Source organism: Pelobates fuscus, chromosome 1 (assembly GCF_036172605.1).
Source record: "Pelobates fuscus isolate aPelFus1 chromosome 1, aPelFus1.pri, whole genome shotgun sequence".
Classification (NCBI taxonomy): Eukaryota; Metazoa; Chordata; class Amphibia; order Anura; family Pelobatidae; genus Pelobates; species Pelobates fuscus.
Genome location: NC_086317.1, coordinates 410,651,580 through 410,669,641, shown reverse-complemented (window position 1 = coordinate 410,669,641; position 18,062 = coordinate 410,651,580). Strand labels below are relative to the sequence as shown.

General features: G+C 36.5%; 1 protein-coding gene across 4 annotated transcripts in view; it reads left to right on the top strand.

The window, feature by feature from the left end:
- The window catches only part of PDE1B (phosphodiesterase 1B), a 236,694-nt gene that overhangs the window by 118,224 nt on the left and 100,408 nt on the right, over positions 1-18,062 (top strand). Inside the window, exon 1 of one of the 4 annotated variants that reach the window (XM_063428337.1) lies at positions 10,339-10,536. The exons of the other annotated variants lie outside the window; for them this stretch is intronic. Within the exon in view, the coding sequence (XP_063284407.1) occupies positions 10,391-10,536 (146 nt within the window). The 5' untranslated portion in view covers positions 10,339-10,390. Of the gene's footprint in view, positions 1-10,338; positions 10,537-18,062 lie in introns of those variants that run through there. 4 annotated transcript variants of the gene reach the window in all.

Sequence of the window (18,062 nt, the reverse complement as noted above, 5' to 3'; positions counted from 1 at the left end):
GAATCTTGCTTGTTTAATGATTTTGTTTCTTTCTAATCAGCTGTGCTTGGATTTTTTCCCCCTGTTCTTTCTTCGAAGAGAGCTACGTTCATTCCCCTGTATATCATAAATAAAAGCCGTACATTGCTTAATAAAGAAAATAATTAATGCTACAAAGTATTCAGACTTATAAAGATTTTTTTAACCAACCGTTCCACGATGTTCTTTGCTCCCTTCCTGCAATCCTTTTCTTCTACTTCAACTTTTAAGTGTTAATTTTTATTGCTTCCTCCCAATACATTATTTTTCAGTTGTCAATGATTTTAACTTTTAACAAGTAAGCAATGCACTAATCTGATACATAAAACGCAAAGGTGTTATTGGAGGGAATATAGGGATTCATCTTATTTTGCAGATCTAAAGAAATACACAGACATCCTAGGTTGGCAAAAGGAATATATTGTAGCTTGTTATGCCATTTGTTTTGGAGTTCATAAAATCACTTTCATGATAGTAATTTGATGGTCCAGGTACCAATAGGGAAGAACCGATCCATCAGTGAGGGGTACCACTCTTCAAGGAAGCAGAGCAATACTAGTTTTGGAGCATAACTGGAAAAAGTACACAGCAGTAAAAGCCATTTAAGCCAAGTTCCCCAAAACGACTGATTTGTTTTAGAGTTCTCTAAAGAGACAGTCTTGTAAACGCTTGCTGAAGTGATTGTTATCTCGAATGCCGTGGCTGTGTCCTCTGGTTATCCAGGGGTCTTCATGGCATCCAGGGACTGTTCCACCTAGATGGCTGGATGAAATTAACATTGATAAAGCAGAAATGTAAATTTGATATAACAATTTTTGTTATTGCCCCTTTGTTCCAAAATATACTAATATCAAGAAGCACTAACATTATAAATTATAAGAAGAAAATAAATAACTTGTCTACTTCTTCTTAAATTGTGTTCTTCTCTTTCCAGAACAAAGGTTTAGGTAGCTCAGTAGAAAATGTATTCTAAAGACTAACCTAATGTTGCAGCCAAGTCTATAATTACTTCAACTAGTGGATTATATGTCTGGCCACCTAAACCCATATTTTGACTAGAGCAGGAGATATATCAAGGTTAACTCTTCAGTTGCTGAAATTCTGATTAAATCCAAGGAACTAAAACAAGCAACCATACATATCTGACATTGTTATTAAAAGTTGAATTGAACACAGTAGTCAATAAAAAAGTACTGAACATATGTCACATTTATTAGTGCATGCCACTATTATAGGTTTTTTCAGGACTGTTTTATACATGGAAAATTGGTAAAATAGGATTGAAAGATCCCCAATGTGCTGTTTCTTTCACTGTATTCCAACTGCCTGATTGAATACTGATACCACTTTATACCACTTCACCAATTCAATTATTTATTATATTATTTATTGTATACATTTTGTGAACTCTCTTCCTGCATTTATTGCGACCTGCAAGTCTAGCCAGATTAGTGTTCTGTTTAAATTTTACAGGTACCTACGTGTACCAACTTCTTTTGCTAATGTTGAAGCACTTTTGATGACAATCAAAAAATGAAAATTACAAATAAAAACAAAAATTTCAATAAAAAGAAATTTACAACAAATTTTGTGAACTGTCCCAATTATGTTTTAAAAGTCCAACCATCAAAAGGAACCAGAAACTGAAACATCAGTGGGACCAGACAGTCCAAATGTCGGTGGATCTCAATGTGTAGATGCCTGTCCGATTTTGCCTGCTTCCCATGCATAATGGGTACATTTATAGGCAATCGACAAGTATAATACAAAGCTAGTAGATTATTTTTGAGCGAGGTAGTAAAATACAGTTTCAGATGAGATAGAATTTGTATTGTAATATGAATAGATATGGTACAAACTCATTCTGGACCATATTTTGAGCAACTGGCACTAGATTAGATTTTGGGGGAAATTGCAATAACTACGATTTAAACAAAATAGGAGCAATGATGCATTATTTGATCAGCCTTTGTTTATTTTTTGTGCAATACAAATGACAAATTTAGCCTTTGTAAAATACTGTTAGAAAGACAGAGGCAATCCAGCAAAATTATTATTATCTTTCATCGAGGCAGCTCACTCAGGAAACAAAATGTTTACCCCTAGGCTCAAGAAAATAGAAAGTGAAATAAAGGAAAAAAATATCTGTTTTATTTAAGCCTAACAGCAGGCTAAAGGCAGTTTTAAACCAGCAAATCCTTCTCAGTGGCAGACAATCACTTTCACCAACCTCTAAATTAACGGTTAATCCCTTCTCTCAAGGCCATAATTGGCACAGAATTGAAAGTTAAATAGCTTTAACCTGTTAGTTTCTGGAAAAACTCCTAATCCCAATGCTGTGTTGCAAAGCACAGAAACTGCCTAGTGTTAACTGTTCTTCTCGAGTAATTAAAGATGCAGGCAGTTCTGGAGCCTCCTAACCACCCATCATAATATCTCAAACGAAATTACTTTAACGCCTGACTTAGATGTAAACTCTGATAGTATGTATCAATGGGTGACAAAAAGATAGCTCGCCGGCTGTTGGAGAACAATTCCTAAGAAAATATTTAAACACCCTTGTTGTATATCAATAATAGCACAATATATCAATGTAATCAGCTCCCACGTTATGCAAAATGATGTGTACCGTACATTTAAAATATAAAAACACAAGCCATAGCTTTAATTAAAACAAATATTCGTATTCGTAACACTATAGTGCCCTAGTCACCGTTTAGGTGATGTGGCCAGTGCTGCCAGGGTTAAAAAAGGTCTCTTACTTAGCTTTTCTCCTTTGCCACACTGGCCTCCTCAATGGAAGCTCCACCTCTTTGACTGATACCATCAATGTTGATGATCTTAGCCAATCCAATGCTTTCCCATAGGTAAGCATTGGGAGACTAGTCACGTCTGTGTCAATCCAATAGTCTTTCTAGACCCTAGGACTGATACAGCAGAGTTTAACTCTGCTATTTTACTGAAGCTTCTCTAGTGGCTGTTATATTTACTTCCACTAAAGGCAAGTTAACCATGCAAAGAAAACAACACATTGATTTTACTGCAGAACAGCAATGTTTTAAATTGCAAGGTTAAAACAGGATGCACGTGGCACCCAGACGATATCATTGAGATGAAGTAGTCTGGGTGCATATAGTGTTCTTTTAATTAGTGGTTTGTATTAAAATAAGAAATAAAATTGTGAAGGTTTGAGGAAAATTGAAACATAAAAATATTATTGAAAGCTGGCAGAGAATTCTGGGAAATCTAGTACAGCAACAGCTGGTGGATCAACGTTAAACCCCTTTCTATAAGTGAAGTAACATGAAAAAAAACGTGATATAAACATACATATATTAAGGATCTTTTCTTTGCCAAGTACATGCTGAAATCCCATCTGCCACATTGTTATTTTGCCCAAATGTTAGTATAACTGTTTTGTTTTTTTCACATTTTGTCTGTTCTTCAGTAAATTCCAGAATCACAGAACATTTACAGATCCATTTACTAAACACCAAATGTTGTTCAGTGGAAATGACAGAATTATGACCTGATTGGCAATTCTCATATTTACTAAAGTCAATTTTAGTTGGTCATTGCTTTAAGATTTAAGGCGGCAGTTATTGCTGTGTGACATTGTGGGAGGCATATGGAGTGTCAAATACACACACTGGATCTCAGCCCTGGATAAAAAGGTGAGTAATACCATTTATTTGATTTTTATGTAGAAACTAAAGGGCAGGGGGCCTGAAACTAAATGCAGAGGAGAGCACTAGAGCTATAGTCATCAATTAAGACAGCAGTTGTGAATAAGTAGAGTCCCAGTGCCAGCTGTTGTTGAACACTGACTCCTGCAATGCTCTTCCAGCCTTGATGGACTATAAGAGCTGATGAAAACCATTTTAGTCACCCCTGCATTAGGGGGTTTATTCAGTTTATTGCCCAAAACAAGATGGCCGCCAAAAGAAAGACCCAGACTAAGCAGAGTTGGGAAAATCTCCAATTTCGCTACTTTGACATAATCTGTACAAGTCATTTGTCAGCTTAGTACAGCTCACTCCTATGTAAATGAATTACAGTAGTGGGGAAAGCACTGTGGATACATTTGACCAGTGACTAATGCATATTGTTTATTGTAGGTCACAAGAATTATATGCCAAACTAGTAAACATATACAATTCAGCTCTCTTTCCTACTTGGCTATTAAACCTGGTCTTTATAATTAGATTTTCCAATCATCCTAGTTCAATGTTTAGTAAATATACCCAAATGTACTTATCTGCATTTCTAGCAAGTTTGTAAATGTCATTTATTAATATAATCATGTGACTTTAACATGAGAGATACAAACTAAAAAAAACTAATTTGATATTGGTGGTTAAACAGACTTATTTCCTTTATTTCCTGGAGATTAAATCATTTTGTGGGAACAGGTAAGTGGTGATAAGTATCTGCGATAACTCAGATTAAATCTGCGACTTGAGAAATTTTGCTTGTACACAATAGACCAGTACCAGCTATTTTGCTCTTTAGAAAGGCTCCACACAATAATTCATGTTTGTACATTCCTCCTGCAGTTTAAATGTGAAGATTTTGTAGTTTTCGCTGATAAGGTATCCTTGTATCTGTGTCTCTATAACAAAAGGATAGCTGATGGATTTATAAAGATACATGAGTGGGATGCCTTATCCTCCCACCTAGTGGACAAGCATTGATACTGAAGGTTTGAAAGAAATGAAAAAGAACCACAAAACGTTCTCTTTGTATTGTCTGTTTTAATTCTTCCAGTGCACTTGACGCCAAGGGCTGTGAGATTTTACCAGTGCCCTAACAAAACCTGGGCAAATTTGGTGTCACAGTCTGTAGACAGCCAAACACACAGGGAATTATTTACTAAAGTGAGAATTAAAAGATAATTTAAAATTTAAAGCCAAATTAGATGAACTGGGAAATTCAGTCAGTCATGCTTTCAGTTTAGCTAATTTTACTCGAAATTAGAAATCCACTTGGAATTCTCATTTTACTAAATAACCTTACATGTGTCATGATGGATATATTCCTCTACTTTAACACCATCAGTTTCCTGAGAACAAGATCTGTTTTATCTCCCAAGTTATTTGCAACAACATGCTACTATGGGAGACATCATCCAATGGTAGAGCTATCTTAGCTACAATCATGACAAGATAAGGACAGTAGCAAGTGTCATGGGAAGGGTAGGATAGAAAGAGAGTGACAATTGACATGGAGTTTGGAGAGAAGCAGGGGACATAGAGACTTGTGTTGTAGAACATGTGAACACCAGCTCCCTCTCTCTGCATCCTTGCAGAATACTTAGAGAATTTAACTTTGCATGGGGTCTATTGCAGATCTACTTCTAAATTGCAAACATATATTATTATTATTTTTTTAAAAAATATACTTTGTATTTAAGTATCTTTATATGTATTTGTTAACTGTGTTCTGCACTATACTCATGGTTATTTGTTGTTGCTGAAAACATGCTGTGACCAATCTTAATCCATGCAAATACAGTGGGGTGGTTTATTTTGGGGTGATTTTGGGGTTTGAGTTAGGTGTTTTAACCCCTTAAGGACCAAACTTCTGGAATAAAAGGGAATCATGACATGTCACACATGTCATGTGTCCTTAAGGGGTTAAACAAGTCATTCAGGTGTGAATACTTACTGATCTGAACTTAGTGTATAGTGTGTCACTTGTGTGTAAAGAGGGAAATGTTGACTGAACTGTGGGGATTTGATTTAATAAACACTGAATTGCAGTTTACTGGAAATGTTAACATGTAGGCTAAAATAACCAAGTAGAACCATGCAAACAGCCACAAAGTGCTCACTTTAGTACCTGGGTCTATGTGGCTGTTTGCATAGTTCCTTTTTCTACATATATGCACTTTATATCTGCAGGTATATTTTATCTTACGCTGTCATTAATAAAATATATATATTTTTTTCTATGCAATATTAAAGGTGTGCTTTGAGTTTATAATTTTCTATAGTACTTAGTTTCTACAGTCCCATAGCATAATATGAGCACGTCTACCTATGCGCTCTGGGAAAACTCCCTGGTGTTCCAAAAAGCAGGCCTTCAGGGAACAAACCTATGATCGTTGGAAAGGACTCTAAAATAGGGTCTTACCCACTGGACATGGGACAGTTGGGATACCTGAAATGATAGAACTCCAGCATTATTTAAACTGTTAAAACTATTCAGCATTAAAAAAGGTGCAGAGGGTACAGCAGTGTAAGCCATGATATAGCTTTACAGGGGCAAATTCAATTAATGTCCCTATAATACTTCACCTCCCATCCTTAATACTACATCTCTCATAACCCTAGGTGGATTGTTAACTACGTCATTTTGATTTATTATTCTAACCTGTGGAAGCATGTATAACTATTTATGAATGAACTTTGGGTTGGCAGTGCAGTGTTTCTATTCTACAGTATGATTTACCATTAGCGGAAGATTCTATCCACTAATCAGTAAGCCGCCATGAGCTGACAATCAACTCGAACAATCAAGACTATAAAAATAATCTTTGTTTAGTGGCAGACCACCCAATATCTCTAGAAATGATTTTTTTTTCCCCAATGGAGTCATGCACGCTGCTAACAGAGGTTATCTAAAAAACATATTAAAACTGGATAGACTTGGTTAAGTGATTTATAAAATGTGCCTTTGTAAGGTGGAATTTGTGTCAGTCTACTTGAAATGGCAGCAGTTTCTCCCCAGTCTGCTGCTTCTCCTGATAACTAAACTTCATTAGCAGTCATGTTGTGAAATCTGCATTAAGTGACTTCAAATTGTCTTCTCCCCGGTTTGCTAATCTCTGCTTGCCTCTCTGAAGAAAACAGCAGTCTCCTCTGTTATTCCAGCTGCAGGCTGTAAAAAAACTGATTTACATAGAAAACATAATGCAATTTGTCTTTAAGATGTATAGTGCACTCTCCTGGCACTCACGGAGTTAAATGTGTACAAAGACAGACAATCTGTACCCTGAGCAGTTTCACTCTCTAAGTAATTTGCCTCCTGAAGGATATGCACTGCATTTGAGTGCATGTCTGTGTGTGTTCTCGTCTTCAAGAACCCGCTGTTTAAAAAATTTCAGCCTTAATCAAAATCATTCACTAACAGAGAAAAACAGATTGATTGAAAAAATAAACAAGTAAAAGAAGAGCAGATTGTGACTGCAGATAAGTTAGCGTAGAGGGCTAGATTTTTAAAGAAAGACACCAATTTTATTTCTTTGTTACTTGTAAGGTTTGAAAACGTTATGTGACAGCCTAGACAGTAGGTGGCACTGCAGATATGTTATAAAGAGTCTATGATTCTGCAAGAAAAAAAAAACAAAGGAACGACAGAATAGGCTCACAATTACTTTTTGTAATTTTATACTTTAGTCAAGCTCCAGCTTCCATGGCTTGAGATTGAGGTAGCAAGTTTAGGGTTCATTAACAATTAGCGCCACCAAGTGCTTTCAGATTATTAATAAGAATTAGCTGGAACCTAATTTCACATTTCTAGTTCGTCAACTAAAAGGGATTGGTATCATTTCTCCAGCCATGGTCATTAGAGATGTGCAGGGAGGAAAAATCTGATTTGTTTTGCTACAATTCGGTCATTTCTGAATTTCGGTTTGTCTGAACTGAATGCTTCCAAATTGCCAGAATTTTGAAAAAAAATTGAATCATTCCAAAACTGTTCGGACATCCTTAATGGCCATATTATGGGACATATGATGCAACACCCAAAAACGGCTTTTCCAGATGGCCACTGCTGCAAAACAACGACATACTATACAAATGTGTGGTAACTTGCCATGAGGAGATGGGTAAGGATGTCCGCATGTTACTAATGAGCAGCTCTATGACTTAATGGTGAATTCCTGTGGAGTGAACATCTGAAGAGGAGGACCAAAGAGGTGGCCTACTTGCTTTTCTTCCGTTACCTCATTTACAAACTGCAGGGACCAAGATGAGTGTAGACATGGACTGGTAAAAGTATGAGATGTTGCATCATGGTTTATTTGTAGACTATTTAAGAATTAGTGTGGTCAGATTTCTGATTCAGATTTGAGTTACAACAGTATTTGCTAGCAGATTAATAAAGGCCTCGTCAACAAGTTTACTGAAGCAGAGATCATCAGATTATGCTTAGCACCAAGGACATAAAAAGTATTGCAATTGCATATATTTTACAGAATGACAACTTTGCTTTAAGGGGGTTTTCATTAATTGTATTAGAGATTGAATAAAAAATGTGTTTAGGTTAGATTCGAAACAAAGTTGTTCTTATCACAACCATAGATCACATAATTCTAGAGTTGGTAATGCAACTCGTAAGTGAGGACAATGAGAGACAAAACATATAGGTCGAACATGTAGGCCTCAGACTGCCAGGGCTAGTATAACACAGCAAGATCATGGCACTGTGCAAAGCTAAAGTGAAAGCCAATTGTACTGCTATACTTGAATTAACTACACGTGTCTGCCTTGGCTAAGAATCTTCAGAAGCTCATCAAAACAAAGTGGAAATGTGACATCCTTTTGCAATCAGATCTCACCCAGGAAATGTTAGCAAATTCTAAGAAGCCTGCCAAAGCTAGAACCAGGAAAACGAGAAAAATGTGTTTGACTGGGGCACGGAGGACAGTACTCACTATGTTTGTTGTGGTTAACAAAACCCCAGCAAAATTAGGCATGCTCCCTACATATCTTCCCTTAACAAGATAGTTTTGCCTGAGAAGTATCACTCAGGGGATATTTTACTTTTATTTTCTCACAATTTTATGTAAATTTAAAAATACTGTAACATCTTCAAATTTCAAGAGGACAGATATTCCAGAGATACTGAAATGGCACTTCTCTCATGAACAGTAATGTCTTAGTCAAAATTGCTTAGAATGTTAATCTCATAAGCAGTAATATCTCGAAGTTGTGCAGACTGTAAATCTTCCACATTGTAATTTTTGGACAGATGATAGCATTCTTTATATATTAGTTACCTACAGTCATGGGGACCTCTGCATTTATTTTTATGACACTGTCTTATATCCACTTAGTCTTGATTTAATAAAACAAACTTTTATGTATGAAATAATTTTTGTTCTACATAGAGTACTTTATAGCTCATACAGGTAACTGTTCAGATTTGCTTACCAGTGGACACAATAGTACTTAGTCTAGCAAAACGAAAACTTCAAGGAAAAATTGGCCACCAGTGCCAGGTGATTGCTTTCCTTTAAATATCATCATTTGTGTTCTGATGGGAATTCATAATTTTACAATTGCAAAGTCAAGGCTTGGACATTTACCACCTGTTGGTTTTTGAACTTTTCAAAATTTTAATAGGAAGAATGACATTTGTCACACAGCTAAGACTGTGATTAGGCAATCCTAGTAAGGACTGGGTTCACGGTACACTGAGACGTACTTATTGGAGAATCGGCAGTTAAGTATAAAACAATAACCGCAGAGACATTTCAATTTAGGGTCATTATGTTTTGTTCACAAAAGTCTTATAATACTAATGGTTTGCAATAATATTCTAGATGTTGTACTGTTTGAACTGTTCCTTTTTTGCTGCGGGACAGGTATTCACCTAGTGAGTGCCAGGTTCAATTTGTGTTAGCCAATCCTGGTGTTGACTTTGTTTTCACTGTGCGCAATGTGAATTTCCAGTAGGGTTTTGTGCAATATGTTGATCAACTGCCATAGAATGAAAATGCTCATGGGCAGCTACTTCTGGGCACCAAATTAATTTTTCTGTTCTTTCTTCTGTTCTGATTTTCTCTATTTCGAGAAAAATTTGTTTAAAATTTACAACATTTATCCTACAAAATCATATATAAACAATGGTACAATATCAGTGTAAGCATGGGAAACATATCGCTTTTAACAAAACAGATATGAATGGACTAAATTCTTTGGCACGACTTATGTTATTTTTCATGTAAAGTTTCATTGTAAGTCAACTTTCTTTTAACCCTGCTCTGTTTTGAAGTGCTGCAGACACTTTATAATAAATAATACAGATTTAACACATTAGTAAATTTAGCAGTAATGAATTCCATCTGCCTTTGGGACGCTGTAATAAGTTACACATTTTGTTTTTTTGCTACAGTTTGCTACAGTCAAATAACTTGGTTTCCAACTGCCATTTTCTATTATGTTTGTTGACTTTAGAGAAAAAAAAAACAACTTTCGCAGAAGTTATTGCTTAATACACATGCCTTTCGTTTATCCCATTCCCCGCCCATTTTTCAAGTTAGAAAAACATCCGTGTGGTTCTTTAGCTTTTGTAATTGCTGCCTCAGTTCTAGCCCCACTCATGCAGCCGCCCGACATATGGGGATAGAGAGATCCCTTGAGATATGCTGCCCCGTAAGGTCCTACTGAAAAAGAATAAAAGGCCAGAAACCGATTTACAAACTTTTCTACAAGAAAAGGAGGATAATGCAGAAACGGAAGAAAAGTATATCCAGGTCCAAAGGAAGTACCTTCAGATCCCTGTCTTCAGGTAGGCAGTAGATGAATGGAATGACTGGTCTGAGTTTACAATGCGAACAAACATCTTTGGAGAAAAGTATTGGTTGACTGTTTATTACCTATATCTTTCGGTGATGCTAGTTACAATCTAAAGGAAACATTTGTCTGGTAAAGCATAATAGGATTTGACTTATACTAATCTAAAACAGTGTGAGTGCTTGTCTGATGATACCTCTATTTTAAACCCAGATAACCTGTTTTAAACAAGCACCATACTTCATCTTTCACAGGGGGAGCAGTAACTGTATAGTAGCTTTCATCTGACGAGAAAAGTTTAAATAATATTTAAGATTTTTTTTTCTCTTACTATCATTGGCTTCTTATAAAAAAAAAGCAAATGTGTACTTTTGTTGTTCTTTTTAAGCATTTTTTTTTATTTTTAAACATTTTTTTTAGCAAACTTGACAATGAATGATCTAATAAATACATTTTATTAAGTAAACATTTTAGAATAAGTCTCCTGTTTATTTTTACGGGATCAAGTTCATATCTTGATTAATCCACTATGTTTCTTCATCTGTCTGTATTGGATTGTAGAACTCGCAAGCAGTAAATAATGGGTTAAGGCATTCAGACTCATTCCTTTTTTTTTTTGCAGTAACCAACATTCCTAAAGCTATTTATAACTTGCATTCCTAATGGAATCTTTATAAAGTCTTCAGGGTATATTTCTTTGTTGAATTTTACTTTTAATTAAAATATTATTATGTTTATATTTATAAATGTGTAGCATGGCAGTATTCTAAAGTAGATGAATATTGGGGAATGTTCAACACTCCTTTGAAGGAAATTGAATGTGTCTCACTAAGACATTAGCTATTTTTTTTTATACTCGTCTTCAATAATAATACAACTCTTTTTCCATTGACTTAATGCCCCCAAAGCTACGTACATTAGCAGATTCTGTGCCAACAAATATATGGTAGCTGCTGCCATGTGATTTTTAATACAATAGTGGTACACTGTTTAATACCAATGATCAGTAGACTAACATTATAGAAGAGGAATCAGTAGCTGAACTCTCCCTCTGACAATAAAATACAACTTAATGGGTGTCTTCTGGAACTGTATATTGTCATAGGGATCAGAAAAACCATGGAAAGCCTCATGTGAGACCCTATGTGGGTCTTCATGGCCCTCTATAAACCATAGTGGGCCTGAAAAGTTGCCAATTACATTGTAGTGGGCCTCAAATGTTGCCTATGACATTGTTGAATAAATTTTGCATAGAAGGGTTAATTGACTAGCTAGATATTGTTTTATAAAATATCTGTATTAGTAAATGCTGTAGAGGGAACTGCTTCAGTTGATTTGCTCCTCAGCTTTTATCGATTGTTCTACCTTCCAAAAATTGCCGCATAACTTCTCAATCTACATCACTTCATTACATCTGAATACATAATGTTTAATTCTACCTTACCAATCAACACTCACAAAAACTGTCCACTATATTTAGCAATCTATCTTACCCAACCAACACTCACAAAAACTGCCCATTATAATTATCAATCTTTTTCACTCAACCAACACTCATACAAACTGCCCACTATATTTATCAATCTATCTTACCCAACCAACACTCAGAAAAAACTGCCCACTTTATTTATCAATCTATCTTATCCAATCAACACTCAGAAAAACTGCCCACTATATTTATCAATCTATCTCACTCAACCAAATAGTGGGTAGTTTTTCTGAGTGTTGGTTGAGTGTTGTATATTTCAGTTGTGGCAGGAAACATCTCTTCATACTTCAACCAGGCCTCTCCTACCATCTTTTTAAAAATGTTGAAAGACACATGAATCATTTCACATGGACTGGCTTGAACTCTATCTGCACTTGAGAAACCTGTCAAGGGTTTTAACATGTCGAAGAACCACACATCCATACCACTGATCCTTCTACCCAAAGTTATAAACAAAGGGGACCACTTCTTGCATTGCAACTTTTGTGCTAATGCTCTAGCACATAGCTGATTAAATACATACTAACTTCTGCTTTACCTTGCCACAAATAAATAGGAGCATTTCTGGAATCCCTTACACCCCTGCCATTGATAACCGAGTCCCTTCTAACCTAAACCTTTTAACTTGACTAGTACTCTACCCACCTTGGTAACATACTTACTTAACATATCATTGACATATTATGATCAATTACTCTATGCACTTACCTATCCCAATTCCAGTAAGTATAAACTAGTAATTGTAATAACAATAATAATAACAATATATAATAAGTATATAGTAAGTAACATTGACCATGTGTAATTTGTGATTTTCTTTTACTGTATACTCGTATGCAGCATTTTGACATTATCATGTTTTCTTGATATATTTGCACTTTTTCTTTATTTTTTTAAGTTTTTTTGAACAAAAGCAAAATGTTGATAGCAACTCACCATTGAATGCTTCTTATCACTTCTACAGCCTTAAAGTTATACATAATTTTTTTTTTATTTTTTTTAAAAAGCTATTTCAAGAAGGAGTATTCAAACGTTTGTCTGGTTCTGTATATATTTACAAGAATTATTGGCATTTTTTCTGTTCTTCTGAAACTCTGCATTGTTGGTTGTTTTTGATAAACGTACTTGGCGCGATCGTTGTGTTTATGGAATTGTTGATTGCACATGGAATGTTAACAAGACCCTGTACTTATTGTATCCAAAGTCTTTTTATGATACTTGTTCTATCACAAAGAAATACAATGTCTTGGGTGCTTTGTGGATTTGGAACAGTGGTGACTGTTGCCAGTTCTGAACTGTAGATTTTCTTTTGCCGTCCAATGTGTTTAATGCTTTTAATCTACTCTATGGTTGTTGGCAATTCTACCTCTTCTAAATATTCTTATCTTGTGGCCTTAACCCGTCATCTGTTGTGCTCATCTATTCTCTACCTTGCCTTTTGTTCTCAATACAATGACTATCTGACGAATAGCTATATTTGGTTAAAGGATTTTGTATTTGCCATCTGTGTGATAAGATTACTTGGTACTACACTTCTCTCTCTCCCTCCCTCATACCCTCTCTCTCTTGCTCTCACTTTCACTCTCTCCTTTATTGGTGGTTTTTTTTTTCATTTAATGTTGAAAATGAGGGTTTTAACTAGGTAGCTGGGGTTCTGTACACATATATTTTGGGATGCTACCCTTGCTTGCTTATCTCCCCATGTCTAATCATTAGGGACTGATAGATATAGAGACATCTCCTTTGGTATGTGCAACGTGTGGAGAAGATGAAACAAAACTATCTTCATGAGTAAGAAAAGGGACAACTGCAAGAAGTTTTAAAAGCCCTCTCGTGTTAATATATAAATGCACGCAGGCATATATAAAACCATTATCCTGCGCAATTATAATATTACAGGCATATATAAAATCATTTCATTGTACATATATTCATATGTAATCAATAAATTAAAGTAAATGAGTGTGCATCGTATGCATGTATTATTATAATTTTTCTTCTTGTGTTTTTGCTTCTTTTTGTTGTTGTAATCCAGGAGAGAGAGCGTGTGGAGTGGACAAGGGGGGTGGACAAAGAGGGTGGGGATTCAGAAAAACAATAAATAATACAGAATGGAAGGTGGGGAGGGAGCGCACAAGCAAGGAAGGGCATAGAGGGTTTTCCTAACTCGCTTCTATTTAGGCCTTCTCTGATCTTCACCCAGTGATTCTATACCTCTTTTTCCTTTAGTCTTATTCCTCATCTTTTCCAATCCCATTTTCATACCTTCTCCTTCAGACTCTTTACACTTTTCCTCTTTTCCTCAGTATTTATACTCTATTTCCAGTCTCATTCTTTGTTTTCAATTCTTCCAATCTTGTTTCTAATTGTGTTTGTTTTTAACTTCATTTATTTTCGAGTACTTCATATTTCCTAATTGTATTATTTTGTTTTAATTTGTTTTTTTGTTTTTTTAAACTTTGTTTTATTTTCTCTGCTTTATGTTCCTCTAATCATTTTTTTAAATATATTTTTCTCTTTTGCTAATTATCCCATTTTCTCCTCCCATTCTCTACCAACCTTTTCTCACCATAGAAAGTCCAGCATTTATTCATTGTGGAGGGATGATTACTGCAAGTGATATGATGCTATACATATTTTCATACACATGTATTCCTTTTGTCTGATATTTCTATTGAATACTCCTAGACCAACTTCACCAGAATGTGCTATTTCCCAACTGCAAGTTAACAATTACATTAAATAATCTTTCTACACCATTGTTTGTTACAAAGATCTGCGTATGCCAATGTTTACAAAGTATTGGTCATGACTGCTGACCCATATAAAACCACAGTTGCCCCCCAATAACACGCTGGATACCTTTTTAAGTGGATAAGGGCACCGGCCACAGCTTTATTAAACCATAACATAATGTTCTTATACTCTGTCAGCTGTTGGGTGAGAGCCCAACAGACAGTTCTCCATCTTACTCTCCAAGAGCCCAACACAGCCGTCACAAGCCATCAGCCCTGTGCCGACTGAAGTCTCCCCAAGGTGACACTGCGTCATACTTCTTCCTTCGACAATGGAGAAAACAAAGAGAGACCACACAAACACACCAAAATTCCCGGGAGTGAGGGTGGGAAATTCAGTCAGGGTATTTCAACTGATCCTGCTGACTGGTAAGTCCCCTCCCCTCTGCTCCTCTTAGAACTCCTCCATTTTCTGCAACATTGTTGCAAATTTTACTCCAGCCCGCAATCCATCGGCAGCGGTCACGCTCCCCCTTCCCCGTTTGTCCAGGGGGGAACTGTATTACACTGTTCTTCTCCTTGCTTCTTTCTTATGTTTTTGGATCACACACATCGTATTAAATTAAATGCCAAGTATTTTTAATACTTACTAGCTCTACGACCCACCATTTGTTATCTTATAAATACGACTATTAATGCTGCTGAAACAACTTGATAAGACTGTTACCTTGTCCAAAGGTTCTTCACTGCACTGGAAAATGTTACTTAAAAAAAAGTAATGGGACCCAGTGCCTGTCATTATCATTCAACGTTGAACAGCTTAAATGGATAATGTGTTAGCAAAAATTCTGCGTAATGCATGTGGCGAGTAAGAGGTTGTGCTTTAGGTGCCAGAAGAGCTCTGTTTTTTATTAATCCAGCGTTATATAATGCATCCAAAGACTACTTACACAATAGCCTCACAAAAAGCTGCAGTGGATATGGTATTGGCTCCACATAAAATGTACATTGCCAAAACTAAATGTAGGAAATAAAGTTCCAATTATCCTACTTCTTTGTTGGTAGATTAAATTAATATTTTTTACAGCTCACATTTAAAGCATAATACAGAAAAAAAATTATACCATAAATGAAATAGCAGAAGCTACTTTAATGCAGAAATGAAGTGCTGATCAGATGTTATATTTTATACTAACCACTGACAGCCAACCTTTTAACTGCTCTGAAAACAGAACATAATTGAATTAAATAGTTGTAAGAAGCTACCACGCTGCAAAAAGCTTTTCCTGCTCTTCTGATGTATAGCTCAACACACACACAAAAAAAAAAGACATATTGTGATAAATAGGACTCGTTTCCTTTTCCTGGGAGAGAACATGTGAAAGTTCTGTGAAAATATGGAAATATTGTAGTTTAGAGAGAGGTATTTACCATTGCAGAGCTGGTTATTATTATTATTATTATCGCCATTTATATAGCGCCAACAGATATCGTAGCACTTTACACTATTATGAGAGGGGGGATGTAACTATAAATAGGACATTTACAAGAAAACTTACAGAAGTAAGTTGAAGAGGACCCTGCTCAAACGAGCTGACAGTCTATAGGAGGTGGGGTATAAAACACATTAGGACAGGAAAGAGCAATCAAATAAGGTGGGAGTGAAGCAGAGCTGGATGAGATAGTAAAGTGCTGCCCTTTAGGAGAGAGCAAGAGACAGGGATGTAAGGTAGAGGTTACTCTGGGAGGCCATAAGCCTTCCTAAAGAGATGGGCTTTAAGCCAATTCTTAAACGATTGAAGACTAGGGGAAAGTCTGATGGCGGTAGGAGGCTATTCCAAAGAAAAGGAGCTGCCCGCGAGAAGTCCTGCAAGCGTGAGTTGGCCGTACGGGTGCGAGCAACGGACAGGAGGTGGTCACGGGCAGAGTGGAGAGACCGAGAAGGGGCATACCTATGCATCAGTGAAGAGATGTAGGAGGGGCTAGAATTGTTCAGTGCTTTATAGGTATGGGTTAGCACTTTGAATTGACTCATATAGGATACAGAATCAGTCTGGCGGCGGCATTCATTACAGACTGTAGAGGGGCAATACGGCTTTTGGGAAGACCAAACAGGATAAGGTTACAATAATCCATGTGGGAATTTACTAAAGCATGGACAAGCTCCTTGGTAGCATCTTTGGTAAGAAAGGGGCGGATACGGGCTATGTTTTTAGGATGGTATCTACAGGATTTGACAACATCCTGGATGTGAGGCTCAGAGTTTTGGCAAAAGTCAAGTATGATGCCAAGACAGCGCGCTTGCAAGGATGGACCTATGTGGATACCACTAACTTGAAGGAAGAGCGAAAAAGGAGGATCAGTTTTAGGTGGAGGGAAGACAAGGAGCTCAGTTTTAGAGAGATTGAGTTTCAGAAAGCGGGAGGACATCCAGTCAGAGATAGAAGAAAGGCAAGCAGTGACACGTTTCAGGACGGCTTGGGAGAGGTCCGGGGAGGAGAGACATATCTGGGTATCATCAGCGTTTAGGTGGAAGTGGAATCCAAAAGAGGCAATACGTTTTCCAAGAGCATAAACAGAAAATAGAAGGAGACCAAGGACAGAGCCTTGGGAGACTCCAACCGAGACAGGACGAGGACAGGAGGTATCCTTGGAAAAGGAGACACTGAATGAGCATTGGGAGAAATAAGAGGAAATCCACGAGAGGACAGAGATTGAAGAGTTTGGAGAAGGAGAGTATGATCAACAGTGTCAAAAGCAGCAGAGAGATCAAGAAAAATTAGTATGAAGTAGTGGTTCTAGTGTACTTTATTTAGAACTGATGCATAGTCTCAATGGATCTTTTTTTTTTTTTTTTTAAACAGAGGTGTTTGTTTACTTACAACCCAGAGAAACTTAGGCAACATGCAGACCTGAAGCCATTGAATGTGACCTCTTGAGTAAATAACAGCTTCCTCCATGCTTGCCTAAAGGTAATACTCCATCGCTGAACAGAATTCAATATGGGTAAATGTGGCCAAAGCCAAATACCATCAAAGTTCCTTAGTGACTCAGTTCTGGGACCTTGTCATGGTTTCACTCACCATGGGCCATGCTAGCTCCAGAATTGACTCTATATGTAAATTGTGTAAGTTGTGGGGAGACCAAACACAGTAAAACATGTTCAAAAATGATGCTGTGCATTATCTAATTATCTGTTTATCTACAGAAAAATCTTGAGAAAGTCTACTTTAAGTACAAGAAATCATGCTTGCATGCCCCAAATAGTCCAAGTCAACATGATTGGTTTTGGTCATT